The 14353-nt window shown below is 45.0% G+C and overlaps 1 protein-coding gene across 7 annotated transcripts in view; it reads left to right on the top strand.

Annotated features, from left to right (window-relative positions):
* Nucleotides 1–14353, top strand: part of HHAT (hedgehog acyltransferase) — a 384776-nt gene that overhangs the window by 267985 nt on the left and 102438 nt on the right. For all 7 annotated transcript variants that reach the window (XR_009457284.1, XR_009457282.1, XR_009457281.1 and 4 more), the window contains one exon: nt 10145–10289. Coding sequence is in view for 2 of the 7 variants with exons in the window: in XM_059718178.1 (XP_059574161.1) it covers nt 10145–10289 (145 nt within the window). In the remaining 5 variants the exon portion in view is untranslated. The remainder of the gene's footprint in view (nt 1–10144; nt 10290–14353) is intronic.

Below are 14353 nucleotides of genomic sequence, written 5' to 3'. Positions count from 1 at the left end.
CAGCAGTGGCTTCTCCCTCTTTGATGTTACACCCTGCAACATTTGTCCCTCATCCTTTATAGATGGCTCCTTGACTGGTCAGCTGCACCTTGGCTATCTTTAAGGCTGTTCCTGCTGCTTAATCTCAACCAGCTTTTCACTAATAACCTATGTTTCCAGTCCACCCAGTCTCCCTTTTGTCAGTATTACACATAGACAATACACAATAATAAATGTATTTTTTAAAAATTGTCCAGCTGCTCTTATCCACCCATTTTTTGGTTCCCTTTAAAGATGAAATACATTTATATTCTGGTTGGCAGATCTTTGTCACAATCTCCAGCCCTTTCTGCATCCCATCTGCTCCCCCAGCTGCTTAGTCACACCTTCCCTCCATTTTCAATGCACCTAACTGCAGATAAATAAAATAGCCTATGACTACTAGTCAAAATGTGCCACTGCCCTTCCCACCATCCCATCTGCTGCTCATCTTGCCCTACTCCTGCTTTTATACCATGCCAATTTTTCTAGCAGGGAGATGGATTTCAAATGACCCCGATTCAGAAGACGACACCCCAGTGTATTCACTTCTCAGGCTTTATTGAGTACTGCTCCTGTTGCAGTCTCTGGGGATAAGGTTTGAAGAAGTTGCCATCATTCCTCTAAGGGTACTTCTTGCTGATACCATTTTGCAAGTATAGTCCTGACAAAGCAATTGAAACAGTCCAAATGCCTTTTGTCTTCTTACTTTTTCTATAACCCTTGTATCAGCAGTGCTTTGCAAGGGATATTTGAATCTGTACATTATAGAATAAAGCATCAGTGACTAACATCAATAAAGGACAGAAATGGGATTCTGTACCCCATTCCTGAAAGTATTTTACTTGATTTCCTGAATATGGGCAATGATTCAGCTTTAACCTTGGAATGATTTTAGATAGTTTTAAAAAATGATATAGAAAACATATAAGCCAAACTATAAATAAGGTAGTTAAACAAATGCCAAAATCCCTCAAATGCTCTTGAAATTTCAGCTCAAATAGAAAATGAGAGGGTAAATGTATAATAAAGCAGTGGTAAATCAAGCTCCATGCACATGTGCCATATTCATCTCGTGCGTGTTTCTCAGTCTTTTAAGACTCAAGGCACCCTTCTTAGCTTTCACTTGCATTTTGACTACAGAAAAATACTAGAACAATGGGTTTGTTGCAAAGAACTCAGAAAGACTACAACAGGTCAGAAATGGTTTTGACACTATGGATTCATATTTGAAATCTCTGGGTTTATCTCGTGAATCATGTGTAGATGTTGCCACAGCAGGCAATACTAATGTAACCCTTGGTGCGTGGTGCTAACTGCAGCCATGTCCATTTGTTTGGGACCTGGGGTGCCATGTAGCTCTACCCCCTGCTTAGCTCACCTAGGAGTGGCCAGAGGCTCCCTGAGAGGAGAGGCTCCCTTTGCAATGGAAAGACCTTGCAGACTCATAAATAACTATTTACAAGATTTAATTATATGCAGAAGGTAATTGTTACATGCCAACGGACATTAAATAATATCAACAGTTTGGAACTCTATTTACAATACACAAGGTTGACTCTATACAAGAATAATAGTTGATAACTATTTACAATAAGAGGATGATCCAATCAAGGAGGACATAGCTAATAACTTAGGCACCATGTTAGATACTCATTATATTAAATCCATAATTAACTATTCATAACCAATAGCCAGTCACCCTGACTTATGCTCAATGAATGGAGAGAGGGGCAGTCCCTCACTCCTCACATCACACGCTTGCGTTCTCCCGCTGCCTCGGGATATCCATGCAGGGCCAAGCATCTTGTGGTCTGCAGAAGCTGTTTCCGCTCAGACTCTTGCAAAACACAAATTCTCCTCCATGCACCTCTGTGCGCTCTTCTCTGCCTAGGCATGGCTTCTCCAAGCCCGCAGAGCTATTTACACAGTTAAACACATAAAGGGAGAGCAAGCTGCCGCCAGCAGACCAGGCAGCACCTCTGGTCTCCCTTCCCCCCTTTAGGTACTCAGGCAGACTGAGGCTTCCTATCAGGTTGTGCCTTCCTGGGTCTCAACCCACACGGTTGTCCTGTGGACCTTTCCCTAGCTGGCGTCTCCTTCTACCAAGCCATGCAGTCCCGCCACAGTCCTTTCCCCAACCACTCACACACAGAGGGGGTTTATCACACCCTACCAACCCCCAAGTCTCCAAACCCAGCGGGGAATCACTGTCCTGCTCTCCAGGAGCTTCCCGGGGCTGCATCCCTGCCCTAAGGAATTTGTTCAGTTTACTCATGAACTCCACTTGCTCGTTCTAGGGGCTGCTCTCTTTTGCTTGCCCCTTCAGGTCCTCCGCTGGCCTCTGGCCCACCCATGAGGGGTCCAGCACGCAACTGCAGGGTGGGACCACGCTGCGGGCTCTTCTCAGCCCTTGTCACACAACGCACGCCTCTATCTCTCCACACCGGGGTGGGGAGACACTCTGGTTTTAAGGGGAGCCACCCAGCCAATTCCTGGGCTGGAATTTTCCTGGGCTCCCGAACTGCTTTTTTTCAATCTTGCGTCCCCTTGCTGGGAATAATCTGAACTACAAGTATGGTGTCCCTATTACAGCAATCTCCCTCAAGTGTTCAGGCAGAGCCCGATGTAGAACGCTTGGAAAGTAAGTGCCTCTTAAACTGCCTGGTACACTAGGATTAAACCTTTAAAAGGATCTTACAGCACCCTGGTTGAAAATTACAGATAGTTGAGAGCCTTTGTTGTATAAGGCCATATACAGTATGTACTTACCTTTTTGACATTTGTCATTTTATATTTCCTGTTTCTTTCCCTAATTCTGTGCCTCCATTCTTGAGTCTCCAGAAAGGTAGTTAAATAAAAACACAACAACAAATGGTCATTTTTCATGCAGCACTGCAGTATTTTTACAAGATGTAAGTGCAGTCGACATACGACTTCAAATTATGGCAATATTTAATTCCTGATTAATAATCATTTGTTAAAGAACTTCAGCTACCGAAGAAACCTTGTAATAACACTGAATTATGCCGACATTTTCTTTAGCTTGTCCCTGAACAGACGTATAAATAAAGTAGATAGTAATACTATTAGTTTGCCTTTATAAGGCCTACTTTTTGGGAAGATAATTGGAAATGCCTTGCCATGGCAGGTAAAGCAATAGCATAGCTGATGTCTCCAAATACATTAGTAATGAATGAGACTGAGGCTGCATATACACATTTAAATAAACTGGAAGAATGAAGAATTCTCCAGGTTTGTTCTTCTGGTAGAGAAACATACCCAGAGAAACATACCCACAGGCATTCAAATACCGAGGCTCTGAAGGATGGAGAGCTTGCAGTGCTGACACAGTGCAGCAGGGGAAACTGGGGCTTGTGCACACATCTCAGCATGCTCCAATCTGCCTTAGTCCATCTGATGACAGATGATACCAGTGCACAGGGCAGCCCTGGTTGGCTGCCCCAAACAGGCCATGGCCAGCCTCTGTTTCCCTGCAGGACAATGTGGGAATTGTGAAGGGAAAATGTTCTGCTCCCTGATGGAACAGAAGTCTAGCATGTGACACACTGTTTCGCTTGTGGGGGACGGGGAAGTAATGGGAAGGGTATGCTGGAGTGTGACAGGGTGGCTGTGACACCTCCTGGTGGCTGCTTTAGTCCTACCCAGCTCTCACTCCAGCCTCTCATCCTGATGTTGCCTATGACTTCTTAAGAGGGGAGGCTGCCCTTAGAGGCTGGTGAGCTCTGGGGGAACTTGTAGACATGACGGGGGGGTTAATCCCCTAAAGTGAAATTGTGGTTTTTTAATTGTGATGATTAAAATTCACCATTTAATTTAAGGGCTTCTGTCACTGTTACGGCAAGAGCTGGATCCAGCAGGTGCTGCCTCTAAGCTGGGGCAGTATCCAGCCCACTAGTAGCCTGTCCGGCTGGCCCCGGAGGGTGCTGCCACCATGGAGGGAAGGACTGGGGCCTTCCGCAGCTCAGGGCCTGCCGGCAGCTCAACCCCTGGACATAGGCAGGGTCTGCAAAAAATAAAAGGATCAGGCCCTTTGCTGCTTTTTTTTGTTTTCCAGCAGAGCCTACTTGTGTGAGCTGCTGTTGGGCTGAGCAACCCCTGAGCTGCGGGAGCCTTGGTTCTTCCCTCTGTGGTGGCGATGCCCCCTGGGGCTGGCTGGGCAGGTTGCTAGTGGGCTGGATGCTGCCCCAGCTTGGAGGCAGAACCTGCCAGATCCAACTCTTCCCTGAGCTCACCCGGGGAGAAGCTCCCCATGCATGCTGTCTGCCGCCTTCCCACTGCCTGGGCCACTGGGAATGGGCTGGCTTGCCTCTGGGGCAGCCCCTGGGGCAGCACAGGAAAGTGTTAGGAGGGCACCTGGGGATGCTGGTGGCTGGAGAAGGTGGCGGGGATGGTGCACAGCACGCTGGAAACCTGAGCGAGATCAGGGAAGTGCTGGATTGGGCACCTCTGAGCTGAGGCAGCCCCTGGCTCACTAGCACCCCACGTGGGCATCCCCGGGGGGTGCTGCCACCGCTAAGGAAAGGACTGGGGCCCCCCACAGCTCAGGGGCTGTTCAGCCTGACAGCAGTTTACCCCCTGGCCATGGGAGAGGTGGGTCCCTTGCTGCTTCTGCCTTCAGCCTACCTCTCCCGCAGCTGGGGGGGGGACGGGAGACAAACTGTCAGATTAAAGGCTGCAATGTTACGAGTAGCTACTTTGCAAACTAAACTACATGGGGATTGAGTTTAGTTTGCAATGTAACAAATTCATTGAAATCTTAAAAAACACCCATATGTGTAAAGTGTTACGCAGGTAAACCTCAAAAACAGGAATTTTTCATCACGTGTATAAGCACCTTGGGTGCTCTTTCTTGTTCTCCTTTTCTCCATGGGCTTGACTTAGCCCACTTGACTTGGGGCTCTGACTCCACCATACACACACACACACACACACACACACACACAAAATCTTTCTTAGTCTGCAGCTTCAACCCCACCACACACAGCCATTCCTTGTGGCTCAGACCCCTCTGGTCCTAATTGCCTAATGAGCTGAATTTGTGGTTTCTGTCCTCCCTTATAGACATGCCTATGCCTTGCAGGTGTTATTTGACCACATGAGAAGGGCTCCTTAACCCCACTACAACACTTGGACCCCTCAGGCCTCTAACCTTTTCTTGGGTCTTCAGCTTTCCTGGATTAAGATTCTTTTTTCTGGCTGTGGCTCCTCAGTTTAGGTCCACTGCCCCAGGCCTTGGCTTCTGGGTCCCTAGCCCTGGTCTCACCCTTCTCAGGCTTTATGCCGCTGGCCTTGGTCTTGCCCTACTTGGGCTCTGGGCCCCTGGCCCTGGCCCTAGCCTCATGTTGCCTTGGCACCCAGGCAAGGCTGCTCATGGTCTCTCCCGGCACCCCTGGTCTGAGCAAGGCTGGTTACAGTTCAGGCCTTGGGTCCCTGACCCTCATAGGGCTCTATGGTAGGTGCCTCTGAGGCACCTCTGTGGCCATGTTACCACCCCTGTCAGTCACACCCAGTCCTCTAGTAAATCTGTGCTAGATGCAATGCCCTCTTAAACCTCCTCTGGGGTCTCCCATGGTCCCATCCACTCGGCCTATAGCTACTGGCTGTTGCAGCTTCCCTGGGTCCCAGTGCTGCTTGGGTTCCCTTTTGTTTTCACCCTGGCCATCAGGAGCTCTGCTCTCAGAAGAAGTCTGAGCTGTCTGGTTGAGGGGGCAGGCTTTTAGTATGTTGGGCTCCACCCCCTTTGCATCACGTGGCCTTCTCCTTGCATGCCCTCATGTGTTACAGTTTAACCAACTGAGATGCAGCCGCTGCTCCCCAACCGTACCGCCTTTAACTTTTAGGGGTTCTCCCTAGCTGCTGGTCTTTCTGTTGCTGGTTCCTACCCAGCTGCCTACTTGGTTGCAGCCCTCCAATGCCAGTTTCTTATCTTTCAAGTAGCAGGGGGTAGGGACCCCTGTTGGGGAGATCTAGCCACTCATGGTGTCTCTCATTTCCCATACCAGGCATGAGCTGTTTGTCTTCTATGCTAGTGACTCTGGCTCTCACATGACCCATCTTGTTAGCGCTCAGCTGGCTCCCACATGACCCATCTTGTCGCTGGTGAGATCAGATTCTGTACTTTAAGGTCCCAGCTCTTACTGATTCTGTTCCTGTGGACTCCATGCTCATCTCAGCTCCTCCCCTAATTCAAAATTCTCCCTCTGAGGTCGATTTGGTTCATGGCCTCCAGTACTTTCTGGGCTGAGTTCTCATCTTTACACTTAATCACACCACAGATGCTAGGACTCCTGCCAACATCCTTGTACAGTTCCACAAATGTAACACTTAACAGTTTTCCTTTTTAACAGGCTCTTAGTAGTCCACTGCTTTGTGTCACTGGGGAGGTTACTTATAAATACCCTTCTTCTACTCAGGATTTTTTCAATCTCAGCCCCCAATCTCTTACCTCCAGTGTTGGGGTAGGTTTCTTTTTCCCACCTCCTACCAGACTAGATTTTGACCTACTTACTACCTTTCTGCTCTGCTGATTCTCTGGCTCTTGCAGTTACTAAGGCTGGTTCCCAGTAGCAGCTATCCTCTTGTCCACCTCTCTCAAAGGCACTGCTCCCATGGTTTCTAATCTCTGCTCACTTTGGGAAATAGTGGATTTTCTTTCCTTGTTGGAGCTCCCTGGTTTTTGTTCAAGTCCCTCTTTGCTCACAGAGACTAACCATTCCCCTGAGAGCTCAGTGAAACTTCCCCCTTGTTTCACCCCAGTTCAGGTTTCCTCAAAAATAAGTCTCTTATTTTGCCCCTGGAAGTCCTATACCCCTTGTCACTTCAAAAGGGGGTTTGCTTCCAATGGGAGGAGTTCATATTTCAGTTCATGGACATTGCCTTGCTCCGTGCCTGCAACCCCCACATTTAAGACAACCTATAACGCCTCTGGGGGTCCTACCTTTTGCCTTTGGGGGTGGGCCACCCATCTCATAATCATTGCATTCTCCTACATCTGAGCTCTTCACTCTTGCCTCAGTTATGCTCTTCCTTCTGCCTCTAAGGATTAGACCTGCCTCATTCAGGGCTTCTTCTCTTTCTCTGCAATTCCCCTTCCAGCATCCTTCTCACCACCACTGCAGCCTGTTGAAACTTTGTTTATCGCTTCTCTGTCTCACTGCCTATCCTATAGTGACTGAGATCAAGGCTATCCCTCTTGCTGCCTGTCTTGGAAGTTACTCTCCCAAGAGAAACTGAATGTTTGTATGAGGATTTGGGAGGAGTGTAAGCGTTGCATAAAGCAACCTTTGTACATCCCTTTCCATCTGTCTTGCATTTTGGGCTAAGGATCTGGGTTCCATGTATAATACAGGTGCCTGGAGACCCCAACAAGTTTATTTTACAGTTTGGGAAAACTAAATTAACCAAGTGAAAGGAAAGGAATGGAAGGAAAAAAGGATCATAGACCAGAGTACAATATTTTTGACTGAAAACTTTTATTATAAAACACCACCAGTGTTTACAACCAGTGTTAAAACACCACCAGTTATTGTAAAACTCCAGCTATCAAATGCCACATCTCCTGGCAGGGAGAAAAGAGAGAGGGGACTGAGGATATAACAACATATGGAACTGAAGTAAATTTGTAGCAGCTGCTCTCATTTGCCTTGCTGCAATTGAATTGATCATCCAAGAAGTGACAGAAAGATTAAAAAACAACAACCTACTTTTATATTGGCTTTGATGAAAAACACTGTCAGATCTTCAGAAATGTACAGACCAATAGCTGTTTAAACCATGAACTGTTTAAATCAACTGCTTAAATCAACTGTTTATCTTGATCAGTGGTTTTCAACTGTTTTGGATTCAAGGCATCCCTCATTAGACTTCAGACACCATGAAAAATGCCAACTTTTAGTTTTCACTCCTCCTTTGATTCTGGAAAAATAATAGAGCAATTTTTTTGTTGCAAAGAACTCAGAGCACAACTGGTCAGAATATTTTTGACGCTGTGGATTCCTATTTGTAATCTTTGGGCTTATCATGATTTATGTGAGTCATGTTTGCACATCTAAGAGTGCCAACATTGCATGGGACCCCACTGCACCCTTGAAAGGATCTCCAAGCACCCCCAGGTGCTACGGCACCCTAATTAAGAATCACTGAGCTTTATTGACCTCAGTCCGTTCTTGGTGGTAAATGACTGCTTCACTTTGTTAATCTGAGCACAGTAACTGCTCAGGTGCATCGATAGTTGGCTTTTTCTGCCTGACATGAAACTTTTAAACCAATTAGTTTGATTTTTCTACCTTTGCTACAGATGAGTAAAAACATCAGTGACATCAAAGACTCCCAAGAAAATCTTTACTGCTTTTTGGATCAGTGCCTAGCAGTGCTAATGAAAATTATCTGTAGCACAGCCCTCAGATGGCTCAGTGGAGCTATGGTTTCTGTCTTCAAAGATAAAAGTGATTTACTCTTCATCTTTGTAAATGACTGTAGTGCCACTCCCCCAGGACAGGTTGCCTATAGTATAGTCATCACTAATGACTTTTCCTTTGTTTTAGGGTGTTCAATGTTTTTATTAAAGTGCATATAATAGTAGGCTTGGGGTCTTTTTTAACTAAAAGATAACAGTTATACATGCTAAAGCTATACTATCTTGAGTTGTGAAACTATCAGATTTCCATTTTGGGTGATAGTTTTGCCTATTTCTCCCTCCAGTCTTATTTGGATACTACTGTATTTCCTGCCTGAAACTATCACTCATAGTTGCTGTGCAGTGTTCAGCAGCTGCCATATTCCTTGAGTTAGCTACCTTAAAGTGAAGGAGGGCAAGACATTGAAAGTATCATCTAAGAGTCATGCTCCACCCAGTGCTGTAGAAAAGGTCTAGCTTCCCTAGGATTTCTATTTTGAAAGTATTTGAACAGTCTTCATGGTGAAGTGTAATGCATATAGCACTGGGGGGAATATGTGCATTGTTCTCGTCTCTTGTGATGTAGTTTAGAGGTCAGCTTTGCAATAAAAAAATCCCAGCCTTTATATTTTGTGCATGTTCTTTCCAGAGCTGTGTGGGAGACTTCCCCATTACTGATTTAAATTCTGCATTTCCCCTCATGATCCTATTGTGCCTGAGCTAGAGTGTATTTAGAGTCTTACTACTACAGCAGAATATATACTAGGATTTCTGAGTCATGCTGACTCATACACAGATTGACAATCAACTGTAGCCAACATTCAATTCACAAAAGATCTACTGCTCAAAAATACTTTGTAATTGTACTTTTTTGCCTGAATCTGCCATTCTTTTTGGAACTTTGTGCCTTCACATTCCTTCATCCACAAGTGTCTATTTTAACTTTTACAAAACTACCAGTTATTTTCCTGGCAGTATTTTTAAGACCATTTTTGGGCATGTGCCTATATTGGTTTTGGCTTATAAGAATTCATTCTAGTCTGTCTGTGGTTATTAAGGTAAACTAATAAATGCTTCGTGTGTGCACATGTGTGGTGCACGTACACACCCATGAGATGTCCTAATTAGAGCATTTCCCACAGAATTATGACCTGAGATTTGAATATCTGAGAGGCTGAACCATTCATGGTTAATAGCCTAAACTCCCAGGGGAATTGTGGGTGCTCATAACTTTCCAAGAGTCTCTCAGTTTCCTACAGACTTGAGCAATAAATAAAGAGGCTTTAGAGTCCAAAACCTATGGTACACAATATAAGTTCCTTACATTATGTTGTATTGTCCTTGAAATAAATAGGATTTAGAACTTAACATGTGCTATTAGCTGTATAGGAAAAATGTGTCTGTTAAAATCACCAAGGAAATGCTTCATTTAATGCTGAAATTGTTTATTACATTGAAAGGCTTGTAAATTGCTACAAGCGATCCTGAATTTCTTACACAGAGGGGAAAAAAAAATTCTCTCAATGGCTTCATAGGGAGTTTTACCAGAGAATAAACAGACTTCAAGATATCTTCTGTTGTTATTTGGCCTTGAGTCTTGAATGCTTGTCTGCCATAATTATTTGGTATTTTCAAATGCTGTTTTTTTGGTGTTTTTGTCAAATTAAATTTTATTGTAATTTTATCTGACTCTTTGTTTCTCTTTAGGATCATTTCTTTTTACCGAGAATTTGTCGTCGACTTCATGCTGTCCTGGCAGCCGTTTCAACTTCAATGTTGATTTTATCCAATCTAGTGTTCCTTGGCGGAAATGACGTTGGGAAGATCTACTGGGACTGGATCTTTGTGAAAGGCAAGTTATTTTTCAAAGTTTCTTTGAGACTGCTGGACCAGACCCTCATCTCAATACCAAGGTGTACATTTGCATATTTTTTTTCCTTTTATTGATTTTATTCTTAAATTCAAGTATTAGAAAAGCATAAATATCTACTCTATATGTAAAAAAAACAAGCTATACAAACAATAAGTAATATGAGGACAAAGAAGAAAAGGAGAGAAGAAGGAGGAATAGGAAAAAAAGAGAAAAGTATGCAACGAGCTATCAAAATTCTCACAATAATTCCTTCCAAATTGCACTAAACTTTTCAAAGCAGTCAAGCTGGCTAAACACGACTCTCTATACATACCAGCTGTGCCATCTCACTGTATTAGATTTCAACCTTTGGAGAGGTCCTGCTTTTCCAATGCAGCAATATAATCCCTTGTGTTACAAGTATGGCCTCCTGTAAGAAATGTTATTTAGGAAGGATTCAGTCCAGACTCCCAAGAACACACATTTGCCAGAGCCGTGTTCAAAACCATGTTATCTCTAGTTATATTTTATTTCCAAAAAGAAGTTATGAGCATGACCAAACCAAGTGACCAAGCATTTCCTACAATGCATTGCATCTCCAACACGTATCTACTGGTAGTATATTTAGTTTTTTAAGTTTAGAGAGAGCCCAGTGCAGATCAAAAATTATTTGTTTTATAAGATGAAGTCTAACATCAGTTGTCAATGTTTGAATATTGTGAATATATAAATATATAATATATAAGCATATATATAAATATATATTGAATATTATTTTATAGACAGTTTAATGAAGATTAAAATCTGGCTAACTGATTCTAAATATCAACTACTAGAAAATCAAGGATAGATGTTATTGCTACTGATTGACAGTTCTTTTCTACCATCAAATTTAAAGGAGCTAATTAATTTTGAGGGTTACCAGGCTTACTGATAAGCTTGAGTTCGCGTTAAAGAACAGTTAATATACAGGTGATCAATTGGCGAGGCTGAAGTATCCCTTTGGCCCCCTCTATACATTACAGGTATTGCACAATTAACTAGTTAAGTGTGAAATTACTTTAAGACCAGCTACACATGCAAAGTAGCTCCCACATGATAAAAAGCTCCAACCAGCTATAAAGTTAGATCTTGAAAATGTGTACTAACGTTATAGCTGATGGCTATCAAGCTTTAATTTGCATTTGTAGCAGGCTCTCCCTTGTGGCTGGGAGCCGCTTCAGGTAACAGGGCTGCCAGCCACAGGGGTGCATCATGCCCAGGGTGATACCCTCAAGCCCTGGGGATCATGGCTGCTGTTCTTCTATGATCATAGAATCATAGAAAATTAGTGTTGGAAGGGACCTCAGGAAGCCATCTAGTCCAACTCCCTGCTCAAAGCTGGACCATCCCCAACTATATCATCCCAGACAAGACTTTGCCTACCAGGTCTTACTAACCTCTCTGCTAACCTGTTCCAGTGCTTTACTACCCTCCTAATGAGAATTTTTTCCTAATACCTAACTGTGGTGGAGCACCTTTGGGGTGCTTGCCACGTTAGGGCTGTCACAGACTCTGAGGGGAGCCTGCTTAGATCTTAAGTAGCACCACGACCCAACTGCTGCTCCAGGGGGGGAGTGAGAGTCCCCTGTGAGACCCTGGAGCACCAGTTGTGGTGTGAGGTACTCTAGCTCCCACAACTAGGTGGGTTAACCTCTAGTAGGGGCCAGAAGGTGAACCCAAGAGAGTGAAGGGGCTAGTGGCAGAGGCCTGAGGTAGAATACCCTCAACTAGTCAATGCTGGGGCCAGGACCAGGAAGGTCAAAAGGGCCAGGGCCCCACTGCAAGGGATGCCCAGAGCAGAGGGCTGGGGTCCCACCTGGCCTTGGAGGTAAGGCCAGGGCCTGTGTGGCCGAAGGTCCCGGGGGGACCACACCCAAGAGAGGAGATAGCTACAGGGAGCTCGGCAGCCCGAATGATGGCAGAGTGGGCTGCCTGAGTGGAGGGATCAAAGGGGGGTCCTGATAGGAGGATTCTGGAGCCCAGTGTGGGGCTAGTGTGTCTAACAGCTGGATGCCATCTGCGAGGCATGGGCTGCAGTGTAGGAGTGTAGGGAAGGTTCGGAGCTGCAGATAGCACCCCCTAGCATTGGGGCATAAAATGGGCAGCCTCCCGCTTAATTAACATCCTAATTAATAAGAACAAAGCATGGCAGGAGAGTTAGGTGGGGAGGCATGCCCAAAGGCAAGTGTGGAACCTAGCACTGTGGCTAGGCAGGGAGCCACACTTCGCCACACTAATGTAAATTTCCCTGGCTGCAACTTATGACCATTGCTCCTTCTTCTGTCATCTGCCACCACTGAGAATAGTCCAGCTCCATCATCTTTGGAATCACCCTTCAGGTAGTAGAAGGCTGCTGTAAAATCCCCTTTCTCTTCTCTTCTGTAGACTAAATAAATCCAGTTGCCTAAGCCTCTCCTCATAAGTCATGTTTCCCAGTCCTCTAACTATTTGCATTGCCCTCCATTGGACTCTCTCCATTTTGTCCACATCCTTCCTGTAGTGGGGAGCCTGAAACTGGACACAGTACTCTAGATGTGGCCTCACCAGTGGTGAATAGAGAGGCTTCCCTCTATCTGCTCCTACTAATACAGCCCAGGAGGCTGTTAGCCTTCCTCTCCACAGAGGCACACTGTTGACTCACATTCAACCTCTCATCCATTGTAATCCCCAGGTCCTTTTCTGCAGAGCTGCTGCTTAGCCAATCAATCCCCAACCTCTACTGGTGCATGGGATTGTTCCGTCTTAAGTGCAGGACTTTGCAGTTGTGTTTGTTGAGCCTTGTGAGATTTCTTTTTGTTGAGATTTCTCCAATTTGCTAAGGCTTTTCTGAATCCTATCCCTACCGTCCAGTGTATCTAGTACTCCCCCCAGCTTGGTGTCATCTCCAGACTTGCTAAGGGTGCATTCCATCCCATCTTCCAGGTTGTTGATGAGGGTATTAAACAAAACCAGTCCCAGGACCAACCCTTGGGCACTCCACTTCATACTGGCTGCCAACAAGATATCTAGCCATTACGTTTTACCCTTGGAGCCTGACAATCCCAACAGTTTTCTATCTACCTTACAGTTCATCCAACCTGTACGTCCTTAGCTGGCTTGAAACAATGTTGTGGGAGAATATATCAAAGCCTTCCTAAAGACAAGGTATATCACATCCATTGCTCTCCCTGCATCCAGGCAGACATGTCATCATAAAAGGCAATCAGGTTGGTCAGGTATGATGTTTTATGGCCCACTTGTAAAGCTCAAAGAACCCACTTAGGATTCATTCTTTTAAGAGGATGCCTTTCAAAGACTAATTACCAAACGTTTTATTATATTGTACTGTAAAAAATACATATTTCACCTTGTCAACACCCATAAATAATGTCAACAGTATAGTACATATTTGTTTTAGCTACATATTTATTTTAGCTACTTTAGTTAATTGGCCCAAAGTGAAGTGCTAATCTACTTTCCTGAATATCCTTGTTTCAAGTTAAATTTGAATGAGTGTAGTGGTTCTCTTTTTCTATCCTTGATTGGTTACTATTAGTAGAGCTTCTGGTGTGCACAGTAGGGGGCACTACTATGCAGAGCCACCCACCTCACTGTGTCAGGCCCAAAACCATGCTCGGAGTCTCCCTCAGGGAGCGTACAGCTGGCTGCCCCACTTCCTGGAGAACAGCCACAAGCCTGGGGTAATGCTGCCACCCCCTGGACACTGGTCTCTGGTAGGGTTCTTTGGAACCTGGGACACACAGACCCTGCAAACCTTGGGGGTGCTTTGCCCACCATAATACTTCTGGGTGCTTCTTTCAGCCCAAAGCATCAGGTAGAACTAAAGGAAAATAAAAACACAAACTTTGCTGGCCAAGCAACAGGGGTGGAAAGCCTTTTTCTCTCCCCCCTCCACAGTAAAACAGCAAGGCAAGCTGTAACCTGACACCTTTATTGATCAGAGGGAGGAGGAGGGGGGAGTAGAATGAGGAAGACAGAATACACTTTGAGCAAACATAAGCCAGTCAATCCCCAGCCTCTAC

This window comes from Alligator mississippiensis, chromosome 1 (assembly GCF_030867095.1).
Source record: "Alligator mississippiensis isolate rAllMis1 chromosome 1, rAllMis1, whole genome shotgun sequence".
Lineage (NCBI taxonomy): Eukaryota > Metazoa > Chordata > Crocodylia > Alligatoridae > Alligator > Alligator mississippiensis.
Note: the sequence above shows the minus strand (reverse complement) of the source record. Positions and strands in the feature narration are given on the sequence as shown.